At 46.6% G+C, this 16,668-nt stretch overlaps 2 protein-coding genes across 11 annotated transcripts in view; one reads left to right on the top strand and one right to left on the bottom strand.

The window, feature by feature from the left end:
• Positions 1-3,967, top strand: dusp14 (dual specificity phosphatase 14). Of its 3 annotated transcripts, none has more exons than XM_061681576.1 (2): positions 1-86; positions 2,028-3,967. In XM_061681576.1, the coding sequence occupies exon 2, from the start codon at positions 2,098-2,100 to the stop codon at positions 2,731-2,733; it is 636 nt and encodes a 211-aa protein (XP_061537560.1). In that variant the 5' UTR covers positions 1-86; positions 2,028-2,097; the 3' UTR covers positions 2,734-3,967. The 3 variants fall into 3 exon arrangements, with proteins under 3 accessions (XP_061537560.1, XP_061537558.1, XP_061537559.1); XM_061681574.1 differs by lacking the exon at positions 1-86 and adding an exon at positions 1,192-1,282; XM_061681575.1 differs by lacking the exon at positions 1-86 and adding an exon at positions 1,210-1,297.
• A 208-nt stretch (positions 3,968-4,175) lies between these two features.
• Positions 4,176-16,668, bottom strand: part of synrg (synergin, gamma) — a 32,383-nt gene continuing 19,890 nt past the window's right edge. For 5 of the 8 annotated variants that reach the window (XM_061680990.1, XM_061680989.1, XM_061680988.1 and 2 more), the window contains 9 exons: positions 15,018-15,515; positions 13,440-13,603; positions 13,287-13,340; positions 12,594-12,690; positions 12,380-12,528; positions 10,335-10,445; positions 10,232-10,270; positions 8,058-8,090; positions 4,176-4,598 (listed from right to left, as the gene is read on the bottom strand). In XM_061680990.1, coding sequence (XP_061536974.1) covers positions 4,467-4,598; positions 8,058-8,090; positions 10,232-10,270; positions 10,335-10,445; positions 12,380-12,528; positions 12,594-12,690; positions 13,287-13,340; positions 13,440-13,603; positions 15,018-15,515 — 1,277 coding nt within the window. In that variant the 3' untranslated portion in view covers positions 4,176-4,466. The remainder of the gene's footprint in view (positions 4,599-8,057; positions 8,091-10,231; positions 10,271-10,334; positions 10,446-12,379; positions 12,529-12,593; positions 12,691-13,286; positions 13,341-13,439; positions 13,604-15,017; positions 15,516-16,668) is intronic. The other 3 variants (XM_061680986.1, XM_061680985.1, XM_061680987.1) reach the window with 2 other exon arrangements.

Below are 16,668 nucleotides of genomic sequence, written 5' to 3' on the forward strand. Positions count from 1 at the left end.
GCACCGGACCCGCGGCGTGATTTGGACGCTGGGAGCCGAGCGCCGATGCGACTAAAACGGCGTCACCGCCATCTTCGTTCAGAGTGGTGAGTGGAGACTTTTTTTGTTGATGAACACGCGAGCTGTTTAGAATTGGGAATACTTGCTAAGCAATGAATGGCAACCAGCATATACACACACATTCATTTGTATTCAGATGGGGGCGGGGGGGGGGGGGGGCAACAAAAAAAAAAAAGCACTGGAACTTTTTGCGTATTGATTTTTTTCCCCCAAATAAGTGTTTTAAATGACGATTCATATTTGGAATTTGGGAGTTGTCTGTAGTTTATAGAATAAAACAAAAAAAAATGTTTTCTTCAACAATATAGCTTAAAAAAAAAAATCAAAGAAACTGATCTATTTTGCAGCACCGTGGGTTTTACTCTTGCGTTGCATGGAAGATGATGATGATGATGCAATAAGTTGGATTTTAAGCTTATTTGCTTTTTTTTCTGTTTGTAGCATACATTAATATTCCCTAGCTTTATGCATTACTTGGACTTAGAAGAAAGTGTTTAAAAGAAATAATTTTGCAAAACTAAATGTTTTAAAAATATTTTCTGTTATTGTACAGGTGCAGTAAAGTACATTTTTAAGAAGTAGTTTTGCCTGTACAATTTACTACTTTTTAAAAGAAAGATTACCAAAGATTTTATGAGAAACTTGACTGTAGGCCTTTGTGTATAAAAATACAACTAAAAAAATCCATTAAATTTGGATCATTTTATTATATATAGTGGCAGTAGTATATGCACAAAATTGAGATCTGTTTTTATGAAAGAAAAAAAAAATTTTTCATGAGAAAAATAGAAAAATACACCTTGTGTGTTTTATAATGATTCAAATGTAACCTAACTCAGGCTTAAATCGTAAAGCTCGAAATCCCGTTTGAGTCGTACAACCATGAGCCCCATGATGGAGCCGAATGAATGAGCGCACCGGGCAGCGAAAACAATTGAACCTTGGGGGAGGTCCACGCTCCACGCTCCTCCGAGGTCCGTTTTAGTCTAATCTACGTACGCAGACTCTCGTGTCAGTCAAGCCCAAGTGTTCCCAACATAACTGCTGCAACACGTGCTCTGTTTTTCCAGCTGGTTGCCGCCTGGCTCAAGTTTCCCAGTTTGCGCGACCGGTGGAATCTTGACACGCACGCGCTTCTTGACGGATGTGATGACACGGAAAGATTTTTCATCTCAATGTGATTGATCGACAGTGAAGAGCGCACGATTACAGAGGAGCCAGCGTGTGTATAAATACTGTGTGTATATATTGCTCCGCAGGTTGCCACGGCAACGTCTGCAATGGTCTGTCTCGGTGTGTTCTTACTGTAGCGAGCGCGTATAGAAGAAAACAGCTTTTGAAAAGCTGCCCACTGTTAGTGACTGGTGCCCTTTGACATCAACGAGCGCTGGGGGGAAACAAAAATCAAGAGAACCCCCCCACCCCCCCCCCCCCCCCTCGAACAACCCAAAAAACTATCAAAAAAATAACTAATATCTTAGTTATTTTGAACATTTTTCGTTTTGTGTTTTTCATGTTTCTTACCGTTACCATTTTCCATTTCTTCCATTGTGTATTTCACCGGTCGTCACCGGTCATGGAAAATGTCAAAAACACCCTTAAAGTTAGCAACGGCTTCTGAGATAGCGGTACTAGCACAGCATCATCTGCATTCAACACACTATAACCGAGATTAAACATACAGTATATAGAGAGAATAGTAGTCGATCGAAAATGGAGCCCTGAGGAACTCCGTTCCAAATATCGATCCATTTACACATGACCCTGTTAAATTCAACACATTGAGACCTTTCAGACGGGGAAACACGACACTTACAAAAGTCGGTTATCTTAACGCTAACACACAATGCAAAACGCCATAAACGGACGGGCTAACCAAACGGCACCACTCTTTCTGTAAATAGCAAAATCAGAGAAAGGGCTTATTTTGCTGTGGTCTCTTAATTTCTCTCTTTTGTTTCTTGCAGGAGTCTTCCTGAAACTATGACTTGGTGCCCCTGAAGGATTCGTGTGTTAAACATCTTGTCATCTTCTTCCATGGGTTCTCGCAGCCAAGGCTTCTTCCCCCACAACCGCCACCATCATCATCATCGTAGCTCCTCCACGGCGCCCCTGCCGTCGTCGTCGGTGCCCCGGCTGCTTCCCGAGGGCGGCATGGCCCAGATCACGCCGGGCCTGTTCCTTAGCCGCGGCAATGTAGCATCCGACCGCGGCCTGCTCCTGGCCAAGGGCATCACGTGCGTGGTCAACGCCACGCTGGAGCTGCCCAACTTCAACTGGCCGCACGTGGAGTACGTGAAGGTGCCGCTGGCCGACGCGCCGCACTCGCCCATCTCGCTCTACTTCGACGGCGTGGCCGACAAGATCCACACCGTGGGCCGCAAGCGCGGAGCCGTCCTGGTGCACTGCGCGGCGGGCGTCAGCCGCTCCGCCTCGCTGTGCCTGGCCTACCTCATGAAGTACCACCGCGTGTCGCTGGCCGACGCCCACGCCTGGGTCAAGGCCCGCCGCCCCGTCATCCGGCCCAACGGCGGATTCTGGCGCCAGCTCATCGAGTATGAACGCAAGCTCTTCGGAAGGAACTCGGTCAAGATGGTGCAGACGCCCTACGGGGTCATCCCAGACATCTACCAGAGGGACCGCCGCAGTCTGGCTCCCTACTGGGGACTGTGAAAACCCCGAAACCTCCCTCTCGTGGGACTGTGGTGGGAGGGAGGGGACCAGGACACGGGTGCGGTCTATTTCCTGGTGTGGGCTGTGCTCGTCATGACCAAGCTCGCAACTTGCCTTGACTTGCAAGTTGATTTCACTGCGTGACCCCGTTTGTTACTCAAGTCATGTTTCCCCTCTAAAATGAATGGGATATGCCTTGAATCCGCTCCAGCCCTCCATAAAACGCCACCAAATATTCATCTAACGAGTTGTTTAGTAAAACTTGTAAGTTGTGGTATCACTGTAGCATATCATATCAACTTTCACCATTGAAATGAGTTAAAATGTCGTTAATCTACTCCAGCCCACCAAAACCCACCCTCGTATTTTTGAAAAAGGAATAATATCGCTATTGTAAAATACACATTACAGAATGTATGGTACTATTTTAGATAGCACTGTACAATGGTCAATTTACAGTTAAAAGTATTAATATATGCAACGGGGTGTCAATTGTTCATTGCAGGGCTCAATTCTCAGCCCCCTGCCAATATTGGGGGTTCACTGTACACAAATGACACAATAATACTACATACTACAAAGACTTATATTCAAGTGTATTGTTTCCACCAAGCATGGCAGTGTCACACTTTATTTACATTTACACACTTCTGTTATATTGGACCAATTTCTTGGCATCCTTTTATTTTGGTACCAACAATAAGTAAAATAATCCTGACGACATTGAAAGAAAACCAACGTTTTCATTGTCTTCTCTTGAATTCCTGTGTCGTGTCCAACCTTTATATTTTCAAAACTCCACACATGCACCATTTTTCCAGCCCCTTTTTAAATGTTCAATCCCAACTGGTGTGAACAGTAAAGCCTTTGTGGAAACATGATTGGATTTAGTCAGAAGTAAAAATATTTTTAAAAAATCTACTTTTTTAAAGGAAACAATCTGGGAGGAAAAAAGATGTCAATACTAAGTTTCAGAGGAAGTTCCTGTGTAGCACAGGACTGACAGTTCTGTCACATGTTCTTGTCGTGCTATTTCAGTGCTGTGGCGTTCAAAGTGGATATCTAATAACAAATGTTGATTCACGTTTGGCTTTTTGTGAGCCAAACTACAAGCACGAAAATAACTGATGATTAATTAGGATTTTAGCTGTAGTTTAGTCTGAAATCTGACAACAAATGAAGAGCTTGTGCCGATGTTTGTGTTTGAATTTGAAAAAAAAAAAAAATAAAGACTTCGATGCAACATGACTGCTGTTTATATTCACCGAATGCTTTTGCGTGCTTGACCGAGGTCGCATCGAGGAAGGGAATGCAACGCACGACGTCTTCAGATTAACACCGCAGCTGTGTCGCTAAACATGGGAGCTGCCTGGGGATCACAAATGTACAATTGTCTCATTTGGAACAGACCAAGTCTCAAGGCTGAAAGATCTCAAGAAATGGAAACTGCTGCATTTGTTTATTTGCATCACATTCACGTCACACATTAACAACACAAAAAACGATTAAATTAAATGTTTCCCTTTGGATGGCCTAAATAAATCCCAGCCTCTGATTAGTTAAAATGTACAACAGTTAAATACACAGGGGCACGTTCAAAACTAAAAAATAAAGGTGTCTTCCAGCCAAGAAGATTTAAGAATATTGAAAGTGACATTTAAAACATTCAAGTCGGCATCCATTTTGTGACCAAATGAATGAAGGAATAAATAAAAAATGCAAAAGTTGCGAGTTCAGAGCAGGTCCGGCAGGATGAGTCCAGGCGGTTTGGGTTCCACGCAGTTGATCCAGAAGTTGGCGCAGCTGGCGTGATACTGGTGCCCGCCGTACGCCAGCTTGAAGTTGTCCGTCTCCGAGTTGAACGCCTGAACGGGCGAAGAGACAAGACAGAATTAGTTGCAGGAGAAATTGCATTAGATATCGCATTCCCCATGCATGGAATGCAGGACACGTTGGGCTGAGCCACATGACCTTCAAAACAACATTTCAATTTGAATCCATTTTCAATACAAAGGTAAATTATATTCAAATTAGGTTTTCCTTTCCTTTTTTTTTTGCTGATTTCTTTCCTCAAACGAAGCACAAATATGGCCTGGCCAAATATGGAGAAAGAATGAAAAATAAAAAAATCTGCCTGACCCAAATATTTATTAATCGGTTTGATTATCGGGTTCATTTATGTCGATTAATCACCCAGCCCGATGCGGTACAAGGGCATCTGACTAACACGGAAGCTGTTGTCAAAATTACACAAAACATTTCGTCGCCTTGTGATAGAAAAACAGACAATTGTCTAAACAACAGTAACCTTGGATAATGAGCCACATGCTGCTTCACCATGTCCAATGGCAAATCCATCAGTTTATCGTTAGACAAACCTACATGATGACTTCATGGTGTCACAAAACTAAGTCAAAATGTTTTAAAAAACAACAACAAAATTTCTTCCAGGTTTCAAAAATAGGGTATCAAACAAAGGTATCAGTAGAGTTTCAAACCAGGCTTAAGGTTTCAAATAAAAGTTTCAAAACAGGGTTAAGGTTTCAAATTAGGGCTTTAAACCAGGGTCAGTGTTTCAAAGTAGGGTTTGAAAACTGGGTTAGGGTTTCAAAACAGAGTTAAGGTTCCAAATTAGGGTTTCAAAGTAGACAGTGATACCTGGAAGGGCGTGATTGGGAGGAAGGCCCCCCCGATCAGAACCCGAGAGGTGTTCTGTTATTGGACTTGTGTGCTCATCACGGCTTGTCCATAACGAACACCATGTTCGAGCATAAGGGTGTCCACACGCGCACTTGGCACCAGGACACCCGAAGTCGCAGTTCGATCATCGGACTTGCGGCCGCGTGTCTTGGTTTCAACTCCCACCTCCAACAGAACTTTGCTCACGTTCCGGGGGAGGCGGGGGACATCGAGTCCGAGCGGACCGTGTTCCGCGCCTCCATTGCTGAGGCGGCCGTAAGGTGGTCGGCGCCTGTCGTGGCGGCAATCCCCGAATCCGTTGGCGCACACCAACGGTGAGCGATGCCGTCAAGCTGAAGGAGGAGTCCTATCGGGCCTTTTGGCCTGTGGGACTCCTGAGCGACCTGACGGGTACCGGCTGGCCAAGCGGAATGCAGCTTTGGTGGTCGCTGGCTGAAGCGGGAGGAGTGCCCGAGTTTTTGAGGCCATGGAGAAAGACTTCCGGACGGCTTCGAGGAAATTCTGGTCCACCATCCGGCGTCTTATGTGGGGGAAGCAGTGCACCATCAACACTGTATAGTGGGGATGGGGCACCGCTGACCTCGACTCGGGATGTTGTGAGTCGGTGGGAAGAATACTTTGAAGACCTCCTCAACTCCACTGACACGCCTTCCCATGAGGAAGCAGAGTCTGGGTTCTCTTGAGGCGGGCTCTCTCCTATCTCTGGGGTCGAGGTCACCGAGGTGGTTCAAAAGCTCCTCGGTGGCAAGGCCCCGAGGGTGGATGAGACTCGCACAGAGTTCCTAAAGGCTCTGGATGTTGGAGGACTGTCCTGGTTGACACGCCTCTGCAACATCGGGGACAGTGCCTCTGGATTGCCAGACTGGGGTGGTGGTCCCCCTTTTTAAGAAAGGGGGACCGGAGGGTCTGTTCCAACTACAGGGGGAATCACACTCCTCAGCCTCCCTGGTAAGGGACCAGCGCTACACCCTCGGCAGGGTCCTCGAGGGTGCGTGGGAGTCTACGTGTTGACCGTGTCCCTCGGGGAGTCGTGTGGGGTGTGCTTTGGGAGTACGGTGTACCGAACCCCCCGATACGGCTGACACCCTGTACAACCGGTGTCAGACTTTCATCCACATTGCAGGCAGTAAGTCGGACTCGTTTCCGGTGAGGGTTGGACTCCGCCAAGGCTGCACTTTGTTCCCATAACTTTTATGGACAGAATTTCTAAACGCAGCCGAGGCGTAGAGGGGGTCCGGTTTGGTGGGCTCATTATTGCATCTCTGCTTTTTGCAGATGATGTGGTTCTGTCGGCTTCATCAAGCCGTGATCTCCAACTCTCAGCCGAGTCTGAAGCGGCTGGGATGAGAATCGGCACCTCCGAATCCGAGACCGTGGCCCTCAGTCGGAAAAGGGCGGCGTGCCCTCTCCGGGTCGGGGATGAGATCCTGCTCCGAGTGGAGGAGTTCGAGTACCTTGGGGTTCACGAGTGAAGGAAGAACGGAACGGGAGATGGACAGGCGGATCGGTGCGACGTCTGCAGTGATGCGGGCTTCGTATCGGTCCGTCGTGGAGAAGAAGGAGCTAAGCCCAAAGGGGAAGCTCTCGATTTACCGGTCGATCTCCGTTCCTACCCTCGCCTACGGTCACGAGCCAAAGAACGGGATCCCGGATACGAGCGGCCGAAATGAGTTTCCTCCGCAGGGTGTCCGGGCTCTCCCTTGGAGATCGGGCGAGAAGCTCGGTCACCCGAGAGGAGCCAGATGAGGTGGCTGGGGCATCTGATTCGGATGCCTTCCCGGTGAGGTGTTCGGTGCACGTCTTTCGGCTGGCCTGGGAACGCCTCGGGACCTCCCGGAAGAGCTGGACGAAGTGGCTGGGGAGAGGGAAGTCTGGGCGTCCCTGCTAAAGCGACTGTCCCCTCCGACCCGACCTCGCATAAGCGGTAGAAAACGGATGGATGGTTTCTAAGTAGGGTTTTAAGGCAGGGTTATGGTTTCTAATTAGGATTTCAAGACGAAGTAGGGTTTTAAAGTACAGTTTTAAAATAGGGTCAGGGTTTCAAAGTAGGTTTCCAAACATGTTTAGAGTTTCAAAGTAGGATTTCAAAACAAGGTTAAGGTTCCAAATTAGGGTTGCAAACGAGGGTTAGACTTTCAAAACAGGGCTTTAAACCAGGGTTAGGGTTTCAAATTAGGGTTTTAAGAGAGGATTATGGTTTGAAATTAGGATTCTAAACAGGGTTAGTGTTTCAAATGATGGTTTAAAGTAAGGTAGGGTTTCAATTTAGGATTTTCAAGTGTACATTAAGTTTGAAATAAGTGTTAGGGCTTCAAACAAATACTGGGTTAGGGTCTCAAACAAAATTTGTGGTTTAAATGTCAGGTTTCAAACCAGGGCAAGGATGATCAAATTAGGGTTTAAAACTAGGGTTAGGGTTTGAAGTTCGGGTCTTAAGGATTTGGATTAAGGATTCTCAAGCAAGGTTCAAAGCCCTCGAGTTAGGTTTTCAAAGAAGGGTTAGGGTTTGAAATTAGGCTTTGGAGCAAAGGTTAGGGTTTCAAATTGGGGTTAAAAAGTCTCAAATGTGTTGTGCAAATGTTGCCGTTGAAGGTGTTGATGAGCAAAATCAAGTCAATATTTACCGTGGACCTCCGAACACTTTCTGGCGTCAACGCCTGAAATCACAAGACGCTCGGTCAACGCGCGGAACAAACAGAAGAAGAAGAAGAAGACGGAAGCAGCGAGATTCTCGGCTCCTCAAGACGGCGACCCAGCGCAAGCACTCGGTGAAGCAGCATGTGGCTCGTGATCAAAGATTGCTTTTTTTTTTTTTTTTTTGTATTTGTATTTGAGCGCCGACGAGGCGCCGAGGTGAGCCCGAGGACGCTCCCGTTCCGCTCGATCAAATAATCACGCCACATTTACAGGACGGGATGCTAATAGGCTAGCGCGCCGTCACCCATCCTTCTCATCAACAAATCGGTCCCTCTGGGATTTGTTTTTAAATGTCCGATTTTGCGGCAGAGTTTTACAAAACCTGCGCTCACGGCTCAAACGCATATATATATATATATATATTTTGCCGTTCAGATCCTTGGTAGAGAATAACAAAAACGTTAAAACCTCACAGCTGGTCACAAACGTTCATTTGAAGTCCGAGTTGGGAGAAATATAGTGACGACACGTTGAATTGGTACAAGAGCGATTGATGGGTGGCGCGCTCGTAAACGTGATGTATCGAAAAGTACTGCCATCTATAGCAACCACTCTTCGTAAGCACATTTTGCTTCAACTACGTCCACCAAGATTGGGGGGGGGAGTATTCGAGTCCACAAGTACCTGAGAACCCCGCAGAAGAAAAGTCTTTGGGCTCAGTGGCTGCTTGCAACAAGAGCGGGAGGGGGGCACGGCCTGCACTGACGACTCCAAGAAAAAAAGAAAAAGAAACCGCTGATTCAATTTGGGCCGTTTTGAATCCATAACTTTAAACCCGCGTTATACCCTGAAACCCGTATCCGGCCCATGCTGAACTGAACACAGTAGTTTGTGTGTCACGGCTTCCTAATTGTGTGCACATGCTAGCGACAAGGTGTTGATGCTTTATGAGCCTCTCCATTTTAAGTGCTTTTCCGCCATCTTGTGGTATTTGTACGGAATGACAAACCCTCCACTATTCACAGCAGGCTTGGCGGTCACATCCTGAAATTCCCCCCCCCCCCCCCCCCCCCCCCCCCCCCCCCCCCCCCCCCCCCCGACGCCCCAAATCAGAAACATTTTGTCCAATAGGCAAAGACAGAAAGAACACAGCAACATCGAGCCCCCGCTGATGAACACGATGTGAGAACGACAAGAAAGTCTGCTGAGGCCTTCAAGAATGCACACAGAGAAGCCAAAGTGGCAAGTGCGCTCTCGCTCCCTCCTTTCCTCACCTTCCAAGAGTCTGTCCTCCAGTATTGCGAGTGAGCAGACAACAATGACCCGCATTGATTGGGCGCAAAGAGCGCCGCGCCAAGCCGCTGATTGCTCAATAGCTAACGTAGCAACAGTTACTAAGGCGCTCAGTCAAGAGCTTTAGATTTGGCAGACTGCTGCAGTGACGACGCTACCTGACATTTACACACTGCAGCAGAAAAATACTTCGGTTGAAGATTTGAATAGAAACGTCACCCACTAGAATCAAATCAAATCAAATCGAGGACCCCGTAAAAAGACCCAAATGCCCCTAAACCAACACGGCTGACTTAACTTCTGGAATGGTTTCTTTTTTGCGAGTCTATACATGATCAACGTGCCTCCCAAATTTCCTGTCAAACTGGTTTTGGGTACTGAATTTTTAAAACTTTAAAAGACACCTGGAAATGGCTGCTTTAATCCAAAATGGCTGACTTCCTGTGTCTTTTCTGGCATGGCTTCTTCGTGTGTCTACTCATGATAGACGTGCCGCCAAAGTTCATGTTGCTACATTACACTGGGTTTAGGAGCTGGATTTAAAAAAAATAAAAATCATGAGCTCAATTCTTATTAGGTCGATGTTTAATGTAAAGTTCCTGTGTGTTTTGGGGCACGGCTTCATGAGAACACCAAACAAGACTTTTTTTGTGGGTCTACTCATGTCTACCAAATTACATATTGCTATGTGAAACTGGCTCCGGGGGCTGAAAATGTGAGTTTTGATCTACAATAAAGTCAGCCACCTAATAGAGAACAACTGAAAAGAAGAAGTGGCACTTTAGCCCCGCCCACCAAGCTCATCCATAAAAGAGGAACAGCCCAACACCGCACCCCGAAGGAAAGAGCACAATGACATTTCTCATACTCGTTTCAAAAGCCGTCCGAGCGTGCCTCCTTCTTTCATCTGCAAAATGGTTTCACAGTCAGAGAAAAGTCACACTTGTGTGCGCGTGCGTGTGCGTACCAACCTTGCTGCGAGAGTCGACGTTGAGCAGGCACACCCCGCACGCCAACTCCTTGGCGTTCTTGATGCCGTGCCGCAGAACGCAGGAGGTGAAATCCAGGGAGCTTTCATCAGGCTGCACAGGACACGACAAAACATGGTTTCACAAACGCGGCTCGTCGTCGTCGTCAAAAAGCAAAAAAAAAAAAGGATGAATCCACACCATTATAAAGAGTCCAAACTAGAAGCTCAACATCAAACAGGAAAAGCTTACATCTGGTTTCGTGTCAGACACTGAGCAAAAAAAAAGAAAAAGCGTATGTCTTTGCATCAGGTACGGAAGCTTCTGGATTTGACTGTATAGCTGAGAGAATGAAAAAGGAGTCTGAAACCGCATGGTCCAATGTGTCGCTTTCGGGAGTAAAAGAAAGAGTTGAATTGCGATCATGAGAAACAATGACGCCGTTCATGGTGAGTGCCAGGCTAAAAAAAAAAAAAAAGCCACGGACATAAAAGTCGTGCAAGAGCTTGTTTCCTCTGCCTTTTTTGTTCAGAAAGCGACATCTTTGGTGAAACCAATCCATGTGCTACTGCAGATTACTAAAGACCAGACAAAGCTAGAAAAACTTTCTGGTGGTAGGTTGGGTGCTTATATTGTCACATAATATTGTGTGGGTCTTGAAAGATCAGTCAAAATGTTCTAAAATGGCTGCCAGCGAATGAGTCGCGTGCAGCCGTGCCTGAAAACACCCATTAGGATAAAGCAATTTCGTTCCTGTTGCCGGTCCGCACGGATGAGCATAGTCCATCTCGTCGTGTGTTGCGTTTACACACAACCGCTTCAATAAATCGAAGCCTTTCCCGTCATCCCTGCTGTTCTGCACACAGGAGGCGGCAACACCGCATCCCAATCGATCGCCGATCAATCCGGAGCTAATGGAGCGGGAGCACAGCGCATTCACTAAACATTCAATTATGTTACCGGTCGCCTTTTCATTGGGAAGACGTGCGATCGTCGACGGGGCGCGTGTGGGCGAGTGCGCAACGCGTAGGCGTGTGTCAATCGTACAGCGTCACACATGCGCAAGTTTCCAGTTGCTCTGCCTTGCTCAAATAACAAGGAAGGCTTTGTTTACGAGTGGCGCCACTGCAGCTATTGCCAACCAGAAAAGCAGGTGGGATAAGGCGGTACAAAGGTCTGTACAGGTGCACAGCAATAAATTAGAATACGGTAGGACTGTTCTTTGCGATTCCAGTAGGGAAACTCTTAAATTCTACAGATTCATTCAACACGAGAACATTTCTTTTCAGAAGGCTAATTCTAACCTCATTTCCATATTCAAATCTTTGTTACTGTTATGTAACAAGTCAAATTTCTTGGAGATGGTTACATGTGGGTTTTCGTTAGCTCCAAGTCCATCCGCTTTCCATACCGCTTCTCCTCACGCGGGTCGCGGGCGTGCTGGAGCCTATCCCAGCTATCTTTGGGCAACAGGCGGCGTACGCCCTGAACTGGTCGCCAGCCAATCGCGGGGCACATACAAAGAGACAACCATTCGCACCTTTTAGAGTCTTCAATTCACCCACCGTGCATGTTTAGGGCATGTGGGAACAAACCGGAATACCCGGAGAAAACCCACGCAGGCACGGGGAGAACATGCAAACGCCACACAGGCCAGGCCGCAATTTGAACCCGGGTCCTCACAACTGTGAGGCAGACGTGCTAAAAATCATCAAAATTAAATAAAATTTAAAAACTTGACTCTGTGTTAGTGAACCTAGGAGTTTTTAAATTGAACTACTGTACAGAAATATATGCAGTTTTTTAATTGTAGTTTACTTTGATGCACAGGTAATTCTAAATTTGATCTCTAAACCAAACATAAAATCAACAATCAAGTCATCATGTCTTAAGTCAAGTCCTCATTTTTGACCTCACTTAACTAAAATAACTCCCAGCTTAATCAATTCAAAAAAATAATGGTTAGCGGCAGCCCTACTCAAGTCAAGTCATCCAAACGGTCGCTGGAATCCCAACGGCCGGAGCAATGTTACGTGGGCGCGTCTCACCACCAGCTTGGCCAGCGACATGAAGCTGGTGAGGTTGTTCCACACGCGGCTGATGTCCTTCAGCAACTGCTGCAGCTTCTCCGAGCACACCGCCGTTGCCTTGACGCCCAGCTCCACGCGCCTGGTCACGCGGTACACTTCGACCACACCTGACGCAAACACGCCAATATTAGCATACACGTTTGCGTGTGAAAGCGTGCGTGTGCGCGCTCACCCAGCAGATACTCCATGCCCTGAGCAGAAAGGATGACCTCCGTGCACACGGAGGAGCTGCTGATGCCGTTCAGCGTATTGTTGGCCTTGGTGATGACCTTGATGTGGGAAGATGGGCCACATAACTTTTATTTGATTTATTGAATATAGCAGTATGAAAGCTGTTGCCGTGTAAAAAGGTTTATTACGCCAAGGTTGGAAAATGCAATTGTACTGCGGCACCAGCGTACCCACAGGGTGTCTGTCCGACAACATATACGGCATAAAAGCGGTGATAGTGGTACGCAGGCTCCCTCTAGTGGTATGTGGAAGAATGACTGAATCAAATTCAGTTTAAACTGTGCATAACGAACGCTACAGTGGTTTAAATTTGTTTTTAATCCGATAGATTTGTTAAATGCAGTTCAGTTGTATTTAACTTATAAGTGCACGACATTTGCATTGAATCTTTTAGAACTGTTTCTTTTAAAAACATTTATCTGGGAGCGTGCAGTGTATTTTAATTGAATTATTATTTAAGTAGTTTTACTTTCCTATATTTAAGCAGTGTTAATGTTAAAATGTGCATCATGTCGAATAGAAAAATAGCGCTTTGGCACCGTGTTGTTGCCAATTAACTATGTTGACATGAGGAGAGGAGCTTCATTAAGACAGGCCAAAGTCCGTGCGGATGGCGCAGGGGTCAAGTACAAACCTCAAGAGCACTTTCCAAACACCTCTGCCACTCGTACGCATAGCGCTCGCTCTCCTGCGACATCATAAACAGAGAGTTGGATGTGAAAGCTTGGCGGGTTTTTTTTTTAAAACGTGATATTCAGAGGTTGTGATGGAGGGCTTTCAGCCTCACCTCCACCTCCCCAGTGAGGTCCTTGTACTTGTCCCGGATGACGGGCAAGGTGGGCTTCTCGCTCAGGGTGCTGGATCGGTCTCGGAACGGCTGCTCCGGAAGCAGCGACTGCGGCGAGAGGCCGATCTCCTTCTCTCCCAGGCTGTGACTGCGCTTGTGGGAGCCTGAAGATAAAACGGGGAGAAACCGTAATTACATTTTAAACATATACAGTACCTTTGACTTGGCTTTAAAAAATATATTCCCCCCCCCCCCCATGCTATACATAATTATCTGAAAATTTTCGCTATTCGCTGTCCGGCCCAGTCCTAATCGCTCGCAAATAGCGGGAGTACACCGCATATTATATTAATCTTGTATAGTGCCATTTTCCTATGAAAAAAGGAAGAGCCCCCCCCCCCCCCCCCCCCCCCCCCCCTCCAAAAAAAATTAACATTTTGGGTGGGCTGGAACAGATTAATGGCATCATCATGCGGCTATTCGGTGCTTCATTCCGCCTAAACAATTTGGGACAAAGAATAAATTGCACACCAGACGGATGCATAAATAGTCATGCATGAATAATTCCTTGGCACTCAAATACTGGCAGGCCACCACACAAGAACGCAGGCTGCTCCAGGTGAGGCACGTGAGTAGCAGTTGCCTTGCTCCAGGTAATCCTAACCAGCACCAGTACCATCAGCGCCGCCCCCTGTGGAGACACGCGTCCCCCTCCCCAGCCTGCCTATGGCGATCCCGTTACGCAGAAGAAGAACTGCAACTGAGGGAGATCAATCATTGGCAAATGAGCTCGGATCACACAGCGGGAACCATGACTAAATTATTCACAGCGCACCATCAACACCATCCTTATTGAAGAAATGATGCGGTTCATCGATGCGCTGGCCTTTGCTGATCCATCATCTCAACGCCGCCATCTTATGCCTGACAGCTTTATTCCACCCCGATGGGCGCGAGCAGGTGGGGACGGGCGGACGCAGGGAGGGTACAGAGGCTCCATGCTTCTGCTCTGTTATATTGATCTTTTCATAACAGTGTACTTCCGCATGGCAAATCAGCAGACGGACGGAGCAGTGCTGAAAAAAAACTTTTGTCGGCAACAGGTGGCAGCCATTTTGTAAAGAGTAGTGACCAGCAGGTCATGCTTTAGTCCTAGTTTTACAACAATATACCGTGAGTGTGGGCTAGTTGGGACTAGGAATCCAAAAGTCCGGGAATTTTTAAAGTCTAAAACTATCAAGGGGTATAAATGGGGAATTTACGGGAATAAAACAGGAATTTACAAAAAGGAAGGTTGGCTCTTGAATTTGCAGTGGAACCTACAGAAAGTCTGACTACAACTGAACTGAATGAAATCCAAAGCAATTTTTCTCGTAGGAATCGTGCATCGATATTAAAAAATGAAAAGAATCGTCAAAAACCAAATCATAGAAAAACTAGGGCATACGAAAACCGGGGTTCCACTGTATTTCCCAAATTCCCCATCTCAACTTCTCACAGTAATTTACCAGATATTTTTGGGATACAAGTTTAGGTTTATGAAATGGAGGTATCATGACTGGAAAAAGACAATCTCACCTTGAACAGACAAGTCAAATGTGGCCAGCTCGTTCTTGATCATCTCCTCGCTGGATTTGACATTGGGCTGAGCGCTAGCCTTCAGGAAGTCAGACTTGCCAAACTTCGGCTTGTCTCCCTGGAAGGCGCCAAAGTCGTCCGAGGTCTCGCCCGGGGTGGCCTCAGGGCCGGCCTCGGCGGGGGAATCGGCCTTCTCTGAATCGGTGCCGGCGAAGTCCCCGAAGTCGTCTTCGGCTTCGCCGTCCCGCTGTTCCCGACCGGCAAAGTCGGCAAAGGCTTCAAACTTGTCACCCTCGGTACGGAAGGACGAGGCGAACTTGGCGGGCGAATTCAGCTGGGCATTTTCAGCGGGCATTAAAGGCGGAGCGGCGGCACCCTCGTGGCCCTGCGGCTTATGGAGCTCGCCGGTGACGCACTCCGCTCGCTCCGACCAATCGTAATCGGCCAGGCTGCTGAGTGCCGAGGTCCCAAACGGGTCAAATTTCATGTCGTCTCCCTCTGCAATGACAACACAGACATGCCAGTGCTTCCTGGGAATAGCAAAGATGCTTCCGTGACAAACTGAAGACCAATGAGAGAGATCCCTGTCCGATCAAATGGCGGCTTGTCTTCACTTTCAAGACTTACCTCGCTCTGACAGACATCCTCCCTGCTACATCATGGTTCACCTTTAGCGCACACACTGTACCGTTTTTGTGATGTATAAAAGAATGAGACCAAACAATTTGGACACTTCTACATTATTTAACTTGTACAACTCAGATTTCATTTTAATCTTGTCAAGAGGGGAAGTAAAAATAAATAAGTTCTATATTTTGCTTTCTAACAGAACCCAGAAGGTAGTTCTAGTAGTTTCTGGTGTTCAAATAGGTTTACAATGTGTTAACAAAGTGTGTTTTCATAACTTTAAATGTGTTAAAAGCATGCGGGATGGGTAAAATCATTAGGAAAAAAAACAAAACAACAACTTTATATGGTCTCTCTACATTGCAGATTTCCTCTTGTCACGGATGAGCCTGGAACCCCCGCGATGGACTGCGGTTCACTTTATATAAGCACCATGACTCAAATGGTCAGGCAAGAATTTGGCATAAACAAAAAGAAAGCATGACTCAGTCCATCTTGTGTCAACAGTACAGCCTGGTGGCTGTGGTGGTCATGTTGTATGATTTGGGGGAGAATTTCCTGGCACACGTTAGGTCCCTTAGTGCGAATTGAACCCCCACCTACAAGGTTAGCGTTCAGGATTTGAAATTTGGATTACAACCAAGGGTTAGGGTTTTAAATTAGGCTTTCCAACAAAGGCTAAGATTTAAAGCTAGGTTCAGGGTTCCAAATTCGGTTTTCAGGCCAGAGTTAAGGTTTCAAATTAGGGTTTAAATCCAAGATTGTCTACATCTTTAAATTTCATCCTAGCCCGGGGTAAGGTTTCAAATTAGGATATGAAGCCGAGTTTTGGGCTTCAAGGAACTGTTAGGGTTTCAAATTAAGGTTCCAAACCTGCGTCGGTGTTACAACGTAGGGTTAAAGTTTAAAAGCAAAGTTAGGGTTTCTAGTTTGCATTTCAAACACTGGTTTTATCATTGTCTTATTGATTCATTCATTCATTCTAATGCAACACGTAATTTGACACATTACAAATAATATTCAT

This window comes from Phycodurus eques, chromosome 7 (assembly GCF_024500275.1).
Source record: "Phycodurus eques isolate BA_2022a chromosome 7, UOR_Pequ_1.1, whole genome shotgun sequence".
Lineage (NCBI taxonomy): Eukaryota > Metazoa > Chordata > Actinopteri > Syngnathiformes > Syngnathidae > Phycodurus > Phycodurus eques.